Genomic DNA, 16,696 nt, shown 5'->3' with positions numbered 1-16,696 from the left:
GAGACTAAAACCTTCTTGCGTAACACATTTGCTGTTGTTCGCACTGACCCAGGCAGATGCTGGAAGTAACACACGGGGTCGTTGCCTTTAAAGCCACTTTTATTTAATCTATCCCGAGGGTTCTCTCGCAGTCATCAGATGTCTCTTATCCAGACCGTGACGAGGAAGGAAAACATGTGTGCGAATGCGAGAAAGGCCTTGCTGGTGGAAACGGGGGCAGCAGCGTTGACGATGGCCTTCCACAGGGACTGGTTGTAGAACCCGTGGCGTTGGTTGTGGTACGGCCGTTGGTCTTGCTCCGCCCTGTGGCTGTGGTGACCCCCGGATCCGTGTTTGTGCCTGCCGAGGAAGCCCAGGCCGTAACCGGTGCCGGTGCCTCCCAGGATCCCAGCCGCTGCTCCCGCCCACTTCAGGCCCGGCTTGGGGAGGCCTCGGCCCTGGGACGGAGCCGCTTGGGTGCTGTCACCTTTTCCGCGGCCCTTGAATACTCCGCCGCGCTTGCCGTACGCATGCTGAACACCTGGGCACAGCGCTGCCATCAGCAGCAGCCAGACCCAGAGCGAGAGAAGCTTCTGCTGGCCGGTCATTAGATCAGCACCCTGAAAAACACACCAACATGGGTTTTTAACCAAAATTACTCATTTTATTACAGTTTAACAGCATCTTTTTTTTTTTATTTGCACATTCTCACCTGCTTCCTAACGTCTGTTATCTCAGCTGCCAGTGAAGCTTTTGATTTTGCTCATCCAAAGTCTTATTGTCCACTGCACAAACACAACAGGTGTCCAGAACAATCCACACAGCCCACACTGGGATTAACCAGGCGGTGAGCGAGAGTGTGTGAGTGTGTGTGTGTGTGTGTTTATTAGGCTCTATCATGATAAACCTGCTGCTCTGCCTCCCCCTCATCAAAGCTCACATTTACGCAGGTTTCAAACCAATGCTAAAGTGGAGCTGCAGGAATGAATCAGTGCATGTTTTTTTCAGAAATCAGTATAATTTACAATAAATAATATTTACCTTCCTTTGCGGTCAAAGTGTGAGGTTGTGATGCTGAAGCGAATGTCCTTCAAACCACTTGTTGCATTTCGGTAGCACTTTTATTCCCACACCTACATCCTCTGGGGTGCGGCTCCACCCCAAAACAAACGCCGCTCCACTATTGGTTCAAGATCAATAATACAGTAGAGGTTGAATGATTTTAGCTGATGGAGGTGTTTCATTATGCAAAGGCTTTGGCTGTTCTCTATCAAAGGTCTGCAGCCGCTGACACCTGTTTGTTTCCATCAGTAAAACCTTGCGTGTTTATTTTGATGTGGGCTTATTAGCCATAATGCTCTTTTTAGAGTCGTCTGTAGGACAAGGGAGGCATCAAAGCAAAGCTATTATTGATTATTTAGTTTGATTGGAAGTGAACTTGGACAGGCCAACAGAATGTCAAGCTCGCTTTTGTTTTTTTTGTTTTTTTTTTACAAAGGAAATACCAAGAGAGTGATGTGGAGTCCAGAAAAAAGAAACCATTATTCAGAAGAGATTAATCAGAGGAGCTGCAATGAAAGATATAAAAGGAAATGGTCCCAGTGTGTTCTCTTGAGTACAGAAGTGCCTCCAGGGCATGTTTTCAACAAATGCCGATTTTTCCCATCAAATCCTCCCTTTTTGAAAACAAAGTTGTTTTGGGGAAGATCGTGACAGATGGCTGCTGTTCAGACCAGCCTGGAGCAGAGCTCCTGCGTTGCCCTGTAGGATATCACTGATTAAAAGTCTTATTTACTCCTCGCCTCTTTTGTTCTGCACCCTTTTTCTTGAAGATGTGAAGATAGATTCGGTCATTTGTTCTGTCCTAGCTTGTGATTCTTGCAGCTTTAGCTGGTATAAAGTTCAATCAACAAGAAGATGGTGTGAATGTGCATTTATTGCCAGAGGTTCAGGGTGGACATAAGGACAAACATAAAATCCTCTCTTTACAGTATGATCCATGTCCACCGTCATCTCAGCTCAACCCCAGGTATGAAATGAAACAGCGTGTTGGAAGTGGTTCACATCACAAGCCTCGAAGATGCTGGGCGCTCATGCTTTATAGACTAAGGTGTGTTTTTGTAAACAAAGCAACAGTTGGAATAAGTAAGACCTGAAATGTTCTGCATGGACTTCCATCACCAGATTAATTTGAAATGTGTCAAATTGTTTGCGTTACATGACCCCAATTCTCTCCCCCCACCCAAGGCTGATTGAAGTTATTTTTAAGCCCAGAACGTTCCAGACGAAGCAGCATCACAGACCCCCGTGGACTCTAGATGACGTGCTCAAAGAGCTGCATGGAAGACATTATATTTTCATCCTGTGCGGAGCATAAAATAGACACCAGGTCAGGTCTTGGCGAAGCCTGGCGGGTCGGGGCTGCTTTGTCGTGACTTTACCTTTTGGCAGGTTTCTATGAATTCCTCAACCGTCACCATTCCGTCCCGGTTCCGATCCATCTTCTGCAGAAAAACAAGCGAAATGATCTTCCATAGCAAGACAAAGGATCACGCAGAGGTTTCCGGGCTGCAGTAGACGTGATACCTGAAAGAATTTCTCCACGTGTTCAAAAGGGGAATCATCTCGAATGGTGGGTAAGGTGTACCTGCCCATCATGTCATAAATGGACGTCATTATTGCCATCATTTCCTGCAGGGAAACAGAGACATGCAGCAATCGCGTGTGTCCGGGTAGCATTTATCCTAGTGTGATGTAATATACCTCTTTGGTGATGTAACCGTCTTTATTGATATCATACAGGTTAAAAGCCCATCGCAGTTTCTCTGGCACAGAACCTCTGAGCAAGACAGACAATCCAATCACGAAGTCCTGTGAGAGAAAAGAAGCCCGTCTCATTTAAAAGGATGAAGTCTGTGTGTTACATGAATAGTTTGGTGCCTTAATTTGTCAAAAGGAATGGGCCCACCTTACCTCAAACCGTATGGAACCACTTCTGTCCATGTCAAAAGCATTAAACAGGAAGTGAGCGTACATGGTTGCATCTGAGAACATATAAACAAAAGAGGTCGTATAAACATCCCCACGACCTTTTTCATTTATTATCTATCTATCTATCTATCTATCTATCTATCTATCTATCTATCTATCTATCTATCTATGATGGAATCAGAAAATAAAATGCTTATATTTTGTATAACGGAAACTTGTGTCCGTTGAGCTGCACCTCCTTGTGGGAAGAACTGGGAGTAAATGTTCTTGAATGTCTCCTCATCCACCAGACCACTGGGACATTCCTGAGAAACAAATAAATAATGACTCAAATAAAACCAGACAACAGTAAAACCGTTGTCCCATTTTCAGTTCATCTCCAACGGCAGTGAATAATTATAACCACTAGATGGCGCCATTTACACAGTATCGTAGGGTTGTTGTTTTTTAAATGAACCACGACAAAAATTAAAGCAACTCGTCAATAAGTTTTGAAATATTCCAATTACAAACTGACATGAGTTAAATCTTACTTTATGTTGAGGAAGAAAAAATTGTAAGCACTTGAAAACACTCATACAAAAAATATCAAAAATTTCAACCTTGACATTGACATTTATGAAGGCGCAGGATTCTCTGCTCAGTCAGAACTATCTTCTGAGGATCAATAATAAATCAGTAGGCGTGTGTTGTAATTCCTTCTTGCATTCCAAATACCACTGTAACATTCTTGCAAAACTCTCACCCATCTGAGGAAATCATTCAATCACATTTAACCAAACCTGATTATCAATGAGCGACAGTGTTTCCAGCCGTTTTCGTACATTTTTGAAACCTCTGTAAAGCGACTGAAGCTCCTTCCTGGTGAACTGGGTCTGGGCCTGCAGCTGGTCGAGGCCCTCTGGTTGGTGCCGCACCATGGAGAGCTCCAGGTCGCCTTCACAAGTGTCTGTCCAGGAGAGATGGTGAACACGGGAGAGAGAGGAGAGGAAGACAGGAGGAAGCAAAGGTAAGAGGGAAAAGGGCGAGAACAGGAGCGGGGAAAACTAAAAAAAAGGCTGAAAAGCATGATTGTGGTAGCTAACTCAAAAGGCTCACCATCTTAACGAAAATGAATGGGAAATGGGGGGAGAATAAGAGGAGTGCAAGTTTTTGAAGAGACAAGCAGGAAAATTGTGAGTAAAGCTGTGAGTAAAGAGCAACTTGTTGCTGGAGGAATTTGCTGGGGGGAAAAGTTGAAAAATCATTTTACAGCTGTCATTTTTATCGTCTAGCAGCAAAATTTTAGATGTTTGACAAGAAAATTCATGGCTCATTACTGTAGGGTTAATTTTATTGTAGTTCGTATTTACACATGAAATATAAAAAAAATCTGAATTATGAGAAACTGCTTAAAAAAATTGCATTAATACCGAATTTTGCAACAATTCTGATGAACATTTCAATAACATTTGGTTAAAAAATGAGATCATGAACTTCTTTTCATGCTGAAGGGATGTTTAAATATTTAACTGCAGTTTTGACATATAAACAAGTTTGAGTGAATAACACATGCAAAAATATGCACTTTTTTACTGAAAAAGTATAAAGAATGATGGAATTTGGAAGTGTCTGAACTATAGAATACTGCATCAGGTTTACTCACCATCTTTGCAAAACACAGGTGGACAGTTGGAAGAGAGAAACGAGAAGAAATTCACGTAATTGTAATAACATTATTTCCTGAATCTGGTTTCAAACATGCAGAGAGTAAAAGAGACTCTTTAAATATCACAAAAGCCAAATATAAGCACACAAACTTCTTCAGATGGGCTCTGGGCTCTTACCTTCCAGCGATAAGGGCTCCCAGATCCCAAACTGCTTCAGCACAACAATGAACAGTCCAATCACAACAATGATGGCGATTATTTCCATGCCTTCCATGTTTGCTTTGCATCAGATACAAGAGCGAAAACAAGGGCTCCCCAAATAAACCCTCCTTTAATGTGACCAGATTATGTTGTTAATAATATCGTCAGCTCTCCTCCTCAGCCACATCCTTTTATTTATGTAGGAATCCACGTACGTTGCCACTTATAATCGGGATTCAAAGCTTTTAGAAAGAGGAAGACAGCGAGGAATCAGCTTCAAAGTCCGTCACGTGCACTTGCCACCAAAGTCCCTGATTCTAAAGTTATCCAAAGTCACCGCCGCCTGCAGAAGATCCATTCCTGCTACTTCGCAGCAACATTTTTCATCCTGAGCTCGTTTGTTTGAAGTTCTCCCTCACAACAGCCTCCACTCAGGGGCTCCACCCCTCTGCATCTCCTGCAGTCGGTGTGTGTGTGTGTGTTCTTGCTACATATTGAGCACCAAAATCTATATTCTACTAGCAAAGTGAGGACATTCTGTCTGGTTCTCACAACGTCATAGGTCTGTTTTGTGGTCAAGACTTGGTTTGGAGGTTGACGTTAGAGACGGGTTTAGGTCAGGGTCAGGGGTCAGTCAGGAGCTGGGGAATGCATTATGTCTATGAAAGTCCTCACAAAGACAGAAGTACAAGTACAAGTGTGTGTGTGTGTGTGTGTGTGTGTGTGTGTGTGTGTGTGTGTGTGAAGGAATTTGTCCCCGATTGTCCTCTTTAGTTGTTGCAGAGACGTGGAACCACTGAGCATTGATGCACTCGGGCCGGGTGGGGGGGGCACCAGCAGCACTTATGGACGCAGGAGCCGGCCCGGCCCAGCCCTGCCTCTATCTTCTGGGTCGATGGGCTATAAACAAGGTCAATAACTCAGGAGGATCTGATAAACACTACGGCTGTAAAATAGTAGTAAAGAATAACAAAGTGCAGACGTGCACACGTTAACCCCGAACGCTCGGCAGGTTCCGACGGACCACATCGCCGGTTCTTCTCCATGAGGATGTTTGCAGATGGTTTCTCGCACGGTGGAAAATAACCAAGAATGTGGGTTCGGTTCACAAGTGATGACTCCGCAAAACATAATGGACTTAGTTTAAGAGGGGGGGGCGGGAAAGGAAATCAATGGTTGAGAGCTTAAATACTGGTTTCAGGACGGGAGATAAAGTGGAGGAGAAAAGCTTCTCATCTATAATGTCTGAGTTAAACCACTGCAGCAGCAAACTGGCGACAACACACACTTTTTCAAGCTGCAACTCTTTTTAGGATGCTCATCTGTCTGAATGATGCATGTCGACGGGCGTTCTGGGCCTTCTGACGGCAATAAAGTAACGGCGGCGTGAAATGTTGTCCTCTGCTGCTATTTGAAGGTAAAAGTGATACAAATGAAGCGAGAATGACTCAGAAATGCAAGCAAACAAGTTCTTACATCCCCCTATTGACGCTTTTCTCACGTTAACAGACTTCCATCACCTGACCTTTGACCCACGGGCGTCACCCACCTACCGACGGTGTAAAAAATGTGCCTCTACCCATCTAGAGGAGCACAATGAGGATTTTTGTGGATGGGTGAACAAATCCTGGCAGGGAGAAACACTCAGCTATTATCCAGACATGCAAGATGTATGAGCTGAGGAGCCTCACCTGCCATAAACACAACGTAGCCTCGTGCCGTTTAATGTGCCATAAGTGCTGAGCCATTGCAGTTATTCTATTAAATACAGACAGCAGAGGGGACCTAAGCCACAAACAAAGCTGCCCTCCGATTCAGCTCTTAATGAGCCCAGTAAGCAACATTACAGCCCGGGGGGGGGGGGGTCATCCATCAAACATGTCTCAAGAAAAGTTTGCGTCCCGTCTTAACAACTCAACTTTGCTTTCAGTGATCAGGTGGTGGAGAGGCTCCATCGCCACAGACTGCATCGTCAGACCTTTGTTTTATTAATGGTTGTCGTTCTTTTTTTTATTAGCGAGCTATATGGCAGGAACGCGTTTTCACTTCTAGTTTCCACCTGTACTTTGTAATGTGGTGGGGCGGCTCTGATCCTGTGGGTCTGCTGCAAACTAACGCATCAAATTAGCCTTTAGATGCCTTCGGATAATAAATAAAATGTAAAAAAAAATGTCAGAAGTGAGAAATTTAGTCTTGAAATCTTGGGGGAATCTTTGTCACGATGGCATCAATAAAGACGTCCACAGCAAAGACTACACACCTGGAGAAGGACATGCTTCATCAAGAGCCTGCATCTGAAAATTATTGATCCATTGTGTTCTGTACCACACACACACACACACACACACACACACACACCAGAAAAAGATGATCTCCTACGGTGCTATGACCACTACCAGCCGCTAGATGGCAGCATCTCCCACAAGATCCACTTCGGAGTGGAGGACCAGAGCAGCTGATTGGGAACCAGTCTGATGAACTCATAACCGAGAATTAAACCATCCAAGAGGTCAGAAACACCATTTTGCATGGCACATTTAAAGGAGGAAACCAATGTGTCATTACTGGCAGTCTGCTCAGTCTGCACACACAGAAGGGCAGCGTCAATAATTTAATAAAACCAGGCAGGATGGGGGCATGGTGGGGCATTCAGGGGAGACTCTTACTTAAACAACATATTTGACATCTGATTCCAAAATAACATGTTGGAGAGAATAAGAAGCCTTGTGAGCTACTTGGAAACATCATCATGAGACCCGAATGACGAGCTGCAGAAAGGAAAAGCTGTCGGTATGGCGTGCACGTCTACCTGGCCCTTGTTGCGTGGTGCTGGCAATGATCCACTTCACCAGGCAGCATTTCATCAGAGATTTGCGCGTGAGCCGAGGCCTCTGCCACTTGGAACCGTCCGTCTGTTCACCCTGATTTGGATCTTTTCCTTTGGCGTCGGGCACCATGCCGCCATCCACCGCCTTCTCGTCCTCCTGAAGAAAATCAGAAACACACACCAAAAATGGCAGCATTAAACAAGTGTGAGGCTGATTTCCTGTCTTCCGACTGGCCTTTCCCAACATTTAGGTCCCTTGTTTGTGGAAATAATGTGCGGCTACATTTTATACCCGTCCTGGAATATTTTCAAGCACTTTTTAGGACACTGGAGCGTGGCTGATGTGTTCAGACAGTTATGACTCCTCTGCCAGTGAGGGACTGAGCTTCAGGGGGCTTAAAAACCAAAGTATACAAAGATCAATATTTGGAAAGACCGTCTTGAACTTGGCACTTAGCTCGACTTTCCTGGGACCTTGAGGCAGGAGCGCCCCTTTTGCTCCTTTTCAACCCTAACAACTCTTGACAAAGATCTCCCAGAGCCTCAAAGCTTCCGTTTGTCCCAAATTTATTCTCTCCCCGTTTCTCTTTTCTTCTGTTCTTAGATCGCAGCAGCACGACTCTAGCTTATCAGATCAACTCCAATTGTTCGCAGAGTGCCTTGGCAACCCCTGACATCCTCTTATTGAACAACCTGTAATTGTGTTGACTGTCTGTAGCTGAAGGGTTATTATTTCCATCCTGAACACGGCACTACACGAAGCTACAGCTTAACACATGCCGACATCTTCAAACACAGTTAATGCTTCCATCAATAACAAATTTAGTGTTGTGGTTGAGTTCATTCATGTATTATTGAGATTTTTATGAATAATTACTGAGAGGCGCTGGTTTAATTTAAAGTCGTCTCTCAGGGGGTCATGTTTGAACACATTAAAGATACCGACAGATACAATCCATCAAACTTGTTTCGTAAAGACAGACAAACCAATTGTGCCTTCACATGACCTCTCATCCGGCAGCATTTGGATGAATAATTCAGTGCTAAAGCTTTACGCACCCGAGCTGACGTAATGTTCCACCTTAAGAGCGGCATTAAGGATTACTGGACGCATCTGTTGTGATAATTGTGTTTTCCCTCTGCTCAATGTGGCTCATCTGAGGTTTTCTTAATGCTGGTTTCCAGTCGTTTTGTCCCAGCTGAGTGTATTCCAGGGTTCGCTTAATGAATAAAACAGTTCTTCTTTAAGAGGTTGTTGCGTTTGCAATGTAAAGAGTTTGCAGAGGGAATATGCTGATGTCCTGACAGGGGACGACCCACCCCCCGGAGCATCAAGCATGTCGCTCAATAATTTACACCTGGAAGTTGAATTAATAAAAGATCACATCTGGATGCAGCTGCACAGACGAGTCTGTGACGCCTGTTTGGAAGACATGAGTGACACGTGATGGCTCATCCGGAGGACTCAAACAAACACATGCAGTTAAGAGTCAAACATCTCGACCCTCTTATACATAGTCATGAGCAACAATGTGGAGAAACGGGAAGATCTGACATTCAGAGTTCTGCATTATTGAAGGACATGAAGCCGCGTTTGCCGGGGAGGCACTCCCACCACTGTCATCACATCACGCATGTTACCTTTACACACACACACACACACACACACACACACACACACACACACACACACACACACACACACACACACACACACACACACACACACACACACACACACACACACACAGCTGCAAGGCAGAAATACTGCTGAAGTGGAAAATAAAAAGAGCTGATGGAGACATTCTGCCTCAGGTTGTTTCAAACCTTCCAGCCCAACGTGACTCTTCATCATTCTCGACACTCCAAATCTTCTGTTTACGCTTCCCAAATTTGGAATAATCCACCAAACCCATCAGCTGCAGTCAGAAACAGTTCAGCACTTTCTCCCTCAGTTCATCAAGGGTTTCATAAAATAAATGGGAAAAAATTGTCGCCACACTACAAACATCATCTGAGTGCGTTGTGTAAAGAAAAGCTTAAATAAAAAAAGTTAAAAACTAAAAATTTGGATTCTGCACGCAACAATCGCAGCTTTTTGTGCAGCCTTCACTTTGCTCCATCAAGTCTAAAGACACGTTAATTAGAAAGTTGCAGCCTTCAGGACTCCAGACAGGCTGTGGAAACACTAAACTACATCCTGTCAAAACTGAAAAAATAAAAATCTTCATCCTACCTGCATTGCGTCTGGACTCTAGTTGCTGTTTTGCAGGGTGGAAAAAACGTTGCGATCCTCCTCAGCTCGGTCCTTCAGTGAAGTGTCGCAGCCAGAGCGGAGAGAGGAGAGATGTTCGAAGGAGGAGCTCTGAGCTCACCAGGAGAAACGCTGTCGCCGTCACATCTGCAACATCAGCCCTGAGGAGCCAGAGAGCAGGATCAAGATGAGCCGCTCCCCTCCATCACTGCCCTCCGTGGTGCCACCAGGATGCTCCTCTCAACAAGTGACAGAGGGGGAGAAGCATTTATAGAGCTGGGGGGGGGGGGGTGAGGAGGGGGCGCGGGGCTCGCATCGTGACAAGTGGAAGCAGACGACACATTACAAGTTGCAGACAGGCACTAACTGTCGGAGCCTCGGGGGAAATAAAAGAGGATTCCTGTGTTTCATAGACAGCTCCGCTATGACCCTGCTAGGATGTAATAATGTTATTATTAATAACAGTACAGCGCAGGGTTATTAGTTTCACAGCCTGACTGACAACGCTCGGAAGTTATGCATCGTTTTTGTGCCCAATCTGCAGAACCAACACCGAGAAGATGCTTTTAAAGACCTCTCAGGTTCAAATATTGCACGATGAGTTCAGGTACGGGGTCAAACGTCCCAGTGCCAAAACCAAATGAAAGCCTGAGCAAACAGAGGCAGCAGAGATGAGCGTCCATGTCAGGGGGAGGAGGGCCCGTTTTTCCCTCCACGAACGCACCAAACACGATCCCTTCAAGGTAATCGCCTCTTCCAGAACGGGACATGAATGGGAGACATCATCGCCACATCACCAAAACAGGAAATTGAATATTTTTATACCTTCTGTCCTTGTGCTTATCATCTCCCTACAGGTCTGTCTCACTGCTGCAGACGCCAGGGCTATTTTTAGCCGCATGAGTTCCAGAGAACCTCCAGTTTCCCTGATGCTTCACATCAGCCCAGTTTAAATGAGGGTGTGTGTTTGGTGCCGGTGTGCCCGTTGAGTGTGTGTGCGGCTGCATGTGTGAAAAGGAGGGAGGGGGGGTCTTTTACTTCTCCCGTTCCTCATGAATGTTGCATTTTTATCTTTCAGAAGTTGCCACAGATGCATGCACGGCTGCACACACCTGGAGTTCATCTGCAATAAACGTATTTTCATTTATGATGCTAAAATAACCTTTGTAATGCACATTTTCTTTAAGACAATACAATTTTTGAGGTGAGGCTGCCAGAACGTGTTTAACATGCTCTCTATTTATGTGTTGGATAAAATAAAAACATTAGCAATAGCAACTAAACCGCTATTAAAAACAACATAATCCCTGTCTGCTGCTGTAATAGCTCACTATAGTTTCCACATCAAGGCGACACAGCTTTGCACAACATTGATGACCCCAAACAGCCAGTGGAATGTGAAGCTGTTCATGGTGGAGCAGCAGAATTAAGCACTTTTCACTCATTATCTGTGGCTCCAGATCTTTCCAAACAAGTAGCTGCTGGTAAACTATGAAATTCCCAGAGAGGAAGTGAAGAGCAGGAAATGTTGGAACAAACAAACTCTTGCACCCCAGCAGAGATCCTCAGACATTTCTGCCATTTCTCTGCTCTTGAAGTTTGAGTTATTTGACAAGTTCACCAATATTTGCAGTTCTCCAGATCACTGACACATTTGGCTCCTAAATGACAACGTTTCCTTGTGGAACCTAAACTTTATCACTGATTATAACCCGTAGAAACACACTTAAAAGTGGGATTTACGTGCCACATTTAGTTAGTGCTGAGATCATACATACATACATACATACATACATACATACATACATACATACATACATACATACATACATACATACATACATACATACATACATACATACATACATACATACATACATACATACATACATACATACATACATACATACATACATACATACATACATATTCTTCTAGAGCTCCCCTTTGTTTGATGGTGCAGAGCATGAGGAGCTGAATATCACCACTTCATTTACCCTCTGCTGCACCTCACTAATTTCTCCCGACCCAGGAGACATTCAGGAATCACAAAGCTGGGAAATGTCAACAGTTTAATTAACTCAACAAACTTAATCTGTCCTCCGTGTTAATTATGATTGTGCCGCTCTGAAGATGCAGACACGCTCTTTTAATCATGGACGCCCCAAAGGTTACAAGTTAATTACGCCATCTTCCACAGCCTAAATTAAATCCTCAACACACCTGGAATGTAACAGAAAAAAAAAGTTTCGTGTTATTTCCTTTCTCTGACATATTTTCCAGTACCTACATGTCATAACTGGTCACAGTGAGTGAGTGTGCATGAGCTCATGCCTTTAGCAGCTCAGGCTGCCTGAATTCACAGCATGGTCGCTGTTGTACACTGGGCCAATTAATCTCAAAATATCCCATGTAGCAAATACAGTCTGGCCAGCAGGTGTCACTGATGCTTTCACAGGACAGAGAGCCAAAACACAGAGGCAAGACTTCTGCCAGAAAGGCTAATAAATAAAATTCTCATCCAGAGCGATGAGAGAAACCCAACAAGCTTCCTGGACAGATGTTTGGGGCTATTAAGGAGCAAGCTGTGATCTATTTTAGTAACTGGAGAAGCAGTGTGCAGGATGTTGGCTGTGTTTGTCTGCGAGGGTCGAGCTATTCCCTGCAGGGACCTTTTCCTTCTTTGTGAAACGCTCCAATGATCTTGTTTACGCTTCCTCAACAGTGATTACTTTAGCTGAAGGTGCTGCCAGGAAATGAGCTGCATGCACACAAATCCTCACACACGGACACTCAACATCCCATAGAGTGGATTTTACATTTTTCAGGAGTTAGCGCTGCAGCAGATTAAGAGTTTAGAGGATTGGGGGCTTTTCTCAGTCACAGGCCGGACTTCACAGCACACACATTCACACACTCTCTGAGCAGAGCACATCCAGGGCCCGCCCCCATTTCCTGATGTTTACATCAGTCTGGAGAGAAAAGTTAGGCCCATCGAGATCCAAACTATCTGCTGAGGACGTGAGAGGCGGTGGCTGCCTCTTCTGCTCCACCCCCGCAGTTCCCCCACACACACACACTGTATCAAACAGGGAGGCTGGAGGCGAACAGAGCGGCAACATTCTACAGGAAAGGAAGCACGCGCAGGTCCAGCTGTACCCCTCAGAGCAGACGGGAAGAACCAAGGCAAAGGAATGAGCAAGAGTCAGAAAGAGGTGAAGAAAATCCAGTCGGTTTATCTGCAGAACCTGGAAAAGCTCAATCAGGGGATAAAGCCAGACAGGATGAGCTGGAAAGCAAAAGAGGGAGACTTCACCATGCAGGGTCCGATGGAGAAGCTGCGGCACCCTCCTGTACCTGGGAAAGTGGCCAACAGCTCAGCGCACGCACACAGGATCAGCAGAGACCTCACCTGCTCCATCTGCTTGGATCTGTTCAAGCAGCCCGTGTCTCTGCCCTGTGATCACACCTTCTGCAAGGGCTGCATCGAGGGCTACTGGACAGGACCCAGGGGCCCCAGCCAGGGAAGCATGGGCTCCTGCCCCCAGTGTCGGAAGGTCTACTCAGGACAAAGCTACAGACCCAACCGCATTGTGGCCAACATAGTGGAGAGCTACTGTAAGGGTCTGGGGGAGAGCAGCCCGGCAGCGTGCCCGCTTGAGGCCGAGGTGGCCGAGAAGGTTCCTGCTCAGGTTCCTCGCTGCAGCAGACACACAGAGGAGCTGAAGCTCTACTGTGAGGAGGACCAGGAGCTGGTCTGCCTGGTGTGCGGTCTCTCCCAGGATCACCGCAATCACACCATGATGTGCGTCCAGGAGGCCGAGAAGAAATACAGAGTGAGTTCTTCTGTGACACCTTCATCGCGGATCTGTCGCGATGATCGCTTTTGTTCTAAATATGTGGGTGCGGAAGCGGGAAGTTTGCAGCTTAACAGTGTTATTTGTGCTCCTACAGGGTTCTCTGAACAGCACCATGGACTCCTTAAAAGTCGAGCTCAACACGGCGCTGCAGTGTGACAGGGAAGCAGAGGAGGAGGTGAAAAAGCTCAAGGTAGACGTCCTTCATTCACACGTGGAGAACATCGAGCAGTGGGAACACCTTCACCTTTCATTGGAGCTATTCTTGAATAATTCAGCCTGTATCTTCTTAGGAGCACACCGCTGACCTGAAGCAGCGCATCGAGGCCCAGTTCAGCGACCTGCACCAGTTCCTGTACCAGGAGGAGAAGCTGCTGCAGGTGAAGCTGAAGACCGAGGAGCGCAGAGAGCTGATCCGCCTGGACGAGCACAAGGCTCTGCTGTGCGTGGAGATATCCCGTCTGCAGAGGGCTGTCCAGGAGATAGAGGAGAAGCTGAGAGAGCAGGACTCCTTCACTCTGCTCCGGGTGAGTTCAGCAACTATGGATCTCCTGCACAGTAAACAAAACCCATCTGGAAGCCATTGAGAGCAAAGTGAGTCAGCTGGGGGTGACTAAGCCCAAAAAAGCTGAGCTTTCAAATACAAATCAGATTTATTTCCAGGATGTCATGAATTTCAAGGGAAAATGGACAGTTAGACGTGTTCCAAATGTGCCTCCAGAAGAAAATTGAGCACCAGCACTTAGAAGTTCTGACTAGGCAGGTTCTGCTGCCATTTTGTGTTTATAGTTAAAGTCAGCTTACTGATAACAGTGTTAAATTATCCAAGTAGTATGTTTGGGGACAGGATATAGGCCAGTGAGCTCACCCATTGATCTGGAGGATAAAGAGTTGAGTTCAGGCACGAGGCTGCGCTCAGGCCTCAGCTGTGGGACTTTCCCCAGCCACAGGGTGGGAGAGCGTGGTCTCAGACATTGATGTAACACCCGGGGAAATAATCCTCTGCTTCCAGACACAACTAACCATCAGTCTCTTTTCCTGTGTTTATCCTGGTGTCTGATTCCAGAGCATCAAAGGTCTCCTCCAGAGGTGAGCCTCAGCCCATTTCTATGGGATCATCTGGTCTCCGTTTTTCCCCTTTTCCCAAATTCCCGACTTTGCTTCTGTTGGCAGACCCTCTCCGAAGTTCGAGAAGCCTGTGTTGACACTGCCGAGGCTGTGTGAGGGACGGTTCGCAGGGCCGCTGCAATACAGAGTGTGGAAATCCATGAAAGGGAGCCTCTATCCAGGTCATTGGATTTTGTGTTACTCCAAAAAGCCAAGATAAAATCACAAATGCTAATTTTCTTCCTAATTAAAAAAAAAGAAAAAAGATCTGATCATTTTCTGAACATTGGATAAGCTTAGCAAATTTACACCCCTCAGAAGGAATAAAATACTGAGAGCAGGAAACAATGAGGTACAGGTGTAACGGAAAGAAGGAGACACAGGTGAGACACATCAGGGCAATCAGGCAGGTGAGGAGACACACAGAGGGACGAGAGAAGAAGAAACCTGAATCAAATTAATTAACAAAATATTTCAGGTCAAGTTCACCAGACTTCACCTCACGTGAAGAACCAAACAAGGAGCTTTATTCATGGTTCATTGGATAATTTGTTTGTTCTCCTCCCTAAAGTTCCTGCAGCCATCACCTTTAACTCCAGCACAGCCAACCCGTGGCTCAGCCTGACCTCCTCCCTTACCTGCGTTCGCTACCAGACTTTCAACCACACGGTGCAGGACAACCCCTACAGGTTCAACGCCGCCCTGTCCCTGCTGGGAAGCCAGGGCTTCACCCACGGGCGCCACTACTGGGAGATCGAAGTCTACAGCAGCACCGTCTGGACTGTTGGGGTGGCCCGGGAGACCGTGCCCCGAAAAGGGGTCATCAAAGCCCTCCCAGCCAACGGCTTCTGGACCCTCTCCCTCTCCTACGGCATACAGTACATGGCCGGCACTTCGCCACCAAAGGTCCTGTCTCTAGAAGAGCCCCTGGCCCGGATCGGAGTGTATCTGGACTACAAGAGGGGGCTGGTGTCCTTTTACAACGCAGAGAGCATGACCCACCTGTACACCTTCAGGGACACCTTCAGTGAAACTCTTTATCCTTACTTCAATTTAGGCTTTCTGGATAAAGTGCATGAAAACGAGCCCCTCAAGGTTTTCCTACCCAAGATTTAAACGTCTGCGGTCATGTTGCCTTAGGATTCGACACAGCAGCGGATTTTAACTGCCAAGTGGGAAAAAACATATCTTTTTAACGCGACCTGCTGGGAGTGGATGGGGAAAAGCTGGAGTCCTGCTGGTCGCAGCTCTTCTGCTCACTGCCAAAGAAATCAGGGAACCAAAAACTGATCAAAACTGAACATTTGTTTGTTATATAAATGCGTCTACAGGCTTATTTTCATCTAACGTGAAAGGTGCTTTTATTTTGATAACTCAATAAACCCTGTGCTGAATTCTTTGGCTTTCTCATTAACTACTGAGGAGAACTTAATGTGAGTGCACAATGGAAACACATCTGCAACAAAAGCAGGAAATTGTTTTGTTATACCTGGATGTCCTGGCAACAGTGGAAATATCGGATTGGTTTCTGGATACGGGACCCTGCTGATGGAGATAAAGAGGGCAGACAGGGAGGGAGGCTGTAATGAAGTCATTCTGATAACACGAGCAACAAATCAAAGGAAATACAGAGGTTGTTAGACAGGGGAAAAAACGTCTGGGGTTTAGCTGCACTAAATTACAGAGCGCTCTGGTATCTTGCATCTTTACAGTCTGCTGAAATCATCATTTGCTTACACAACAGCCTAAAAATAAAACTAGAGCTGCTGAAATGAGGAATAGAAAAAAAGAAAACAGGTCATTTAATCACACAGAGACCATTTCAATGACA

General features: G+C 45.7%; 2 protein-coding genes across 8 annotated transcripts; one reads left to right on the top strand and one right to left on the bottom strand.

Moving 5' to 3' along the window:
• Positions 1-85: 85 nt before the first annotated feature.
• Positions 86-14,936, bottom strand: LOC101063798 (calsenilin-like). Of its 7 annotated transcripts, XR_003888721.1 has the most exons (12): positions 9,884-10,152; positions 7,630-7,804; positions 4,616-4,618; positions 3,795-3,919; positions 3,206-3,275; positions 2,953-3,023; positions 2,743-2,850; positions 2,566-2,670; positions 2,421-2,483; positions 1,021-2,341; positions 692-764; positions 86-599 (listed from the first exon to the last, which is right to left on the bottom strand). XR_003888721.1 is itself a non-coding variant. In XM_029837490.1 (11 exons), the coding sequence occupies exons 2-11, from the start codon at positions 9,887-9,889 to the stop codon at positions 2,294-2,296; spliced, it is 774 nt and encodes a 257-aa protein (XP_029693350.1). In that variant the 5' UTR covers positions 9,890-10,062; positions 14,627-14,936; the 3' UTR covers positions 2,262-2,293. The 7 variants fall into 7 exon arrangements, 4 of the variants coding, with proteins under 4 accessions (XP_029693352.1, XP_029693350.1, XP_029693351.1 ...); XR_003888720.1 differs by having other exon boundaries at positions 692-2,341; XR_003888722.1 differs by lacking the exon at positions 692-764.
• trim69 (tripartite motif containing 69) lies at positions 12,791-16,353 on the top strand. The gene is made up of 6 exons (XM_011604867.2): positions 12,791-13,737; positions 13,856-13,951; positions 14,052-14,285; positions 14,825-14,847; positions 14,932-15,047; positions 15,437-16,353. Exons 1-6 carry the CDS (start codon positions 13,096-13,098, stop codon positions 15,979-15,981), a joined length of 1,656 nt encoding a protein of 551 aa, XP_011603169.1. The 5' UTR covers positions 12,791-13,095; the 3' UTR covers positions 15,982-16,353.
• The last annotated feature ends 343 nt before the right edge of the window (positions 16,354-16,696 follow it).

Source organism: Takifugu rubripes, chromosome 6 (genome assembly GCF_901000725.2).
Source record: "Takifugu rubripes chromosome 6, fTakRub1.2, whole genome shotgun sequence".
In the NCBI taxonomy this organism is placed as follows: domain Eukaryota; kingdom Metazoa; phylum Chordata; class Actinopteri; order Tetraodontiformes; family Tetraodontidae; genus Takifugu; species Takifugu rubripes.
The sequence above is the reverse complement of the archived record's forward strand: the minus strand, read 5'-3'. Positions and strand labels throughout refer to the sequence as shown.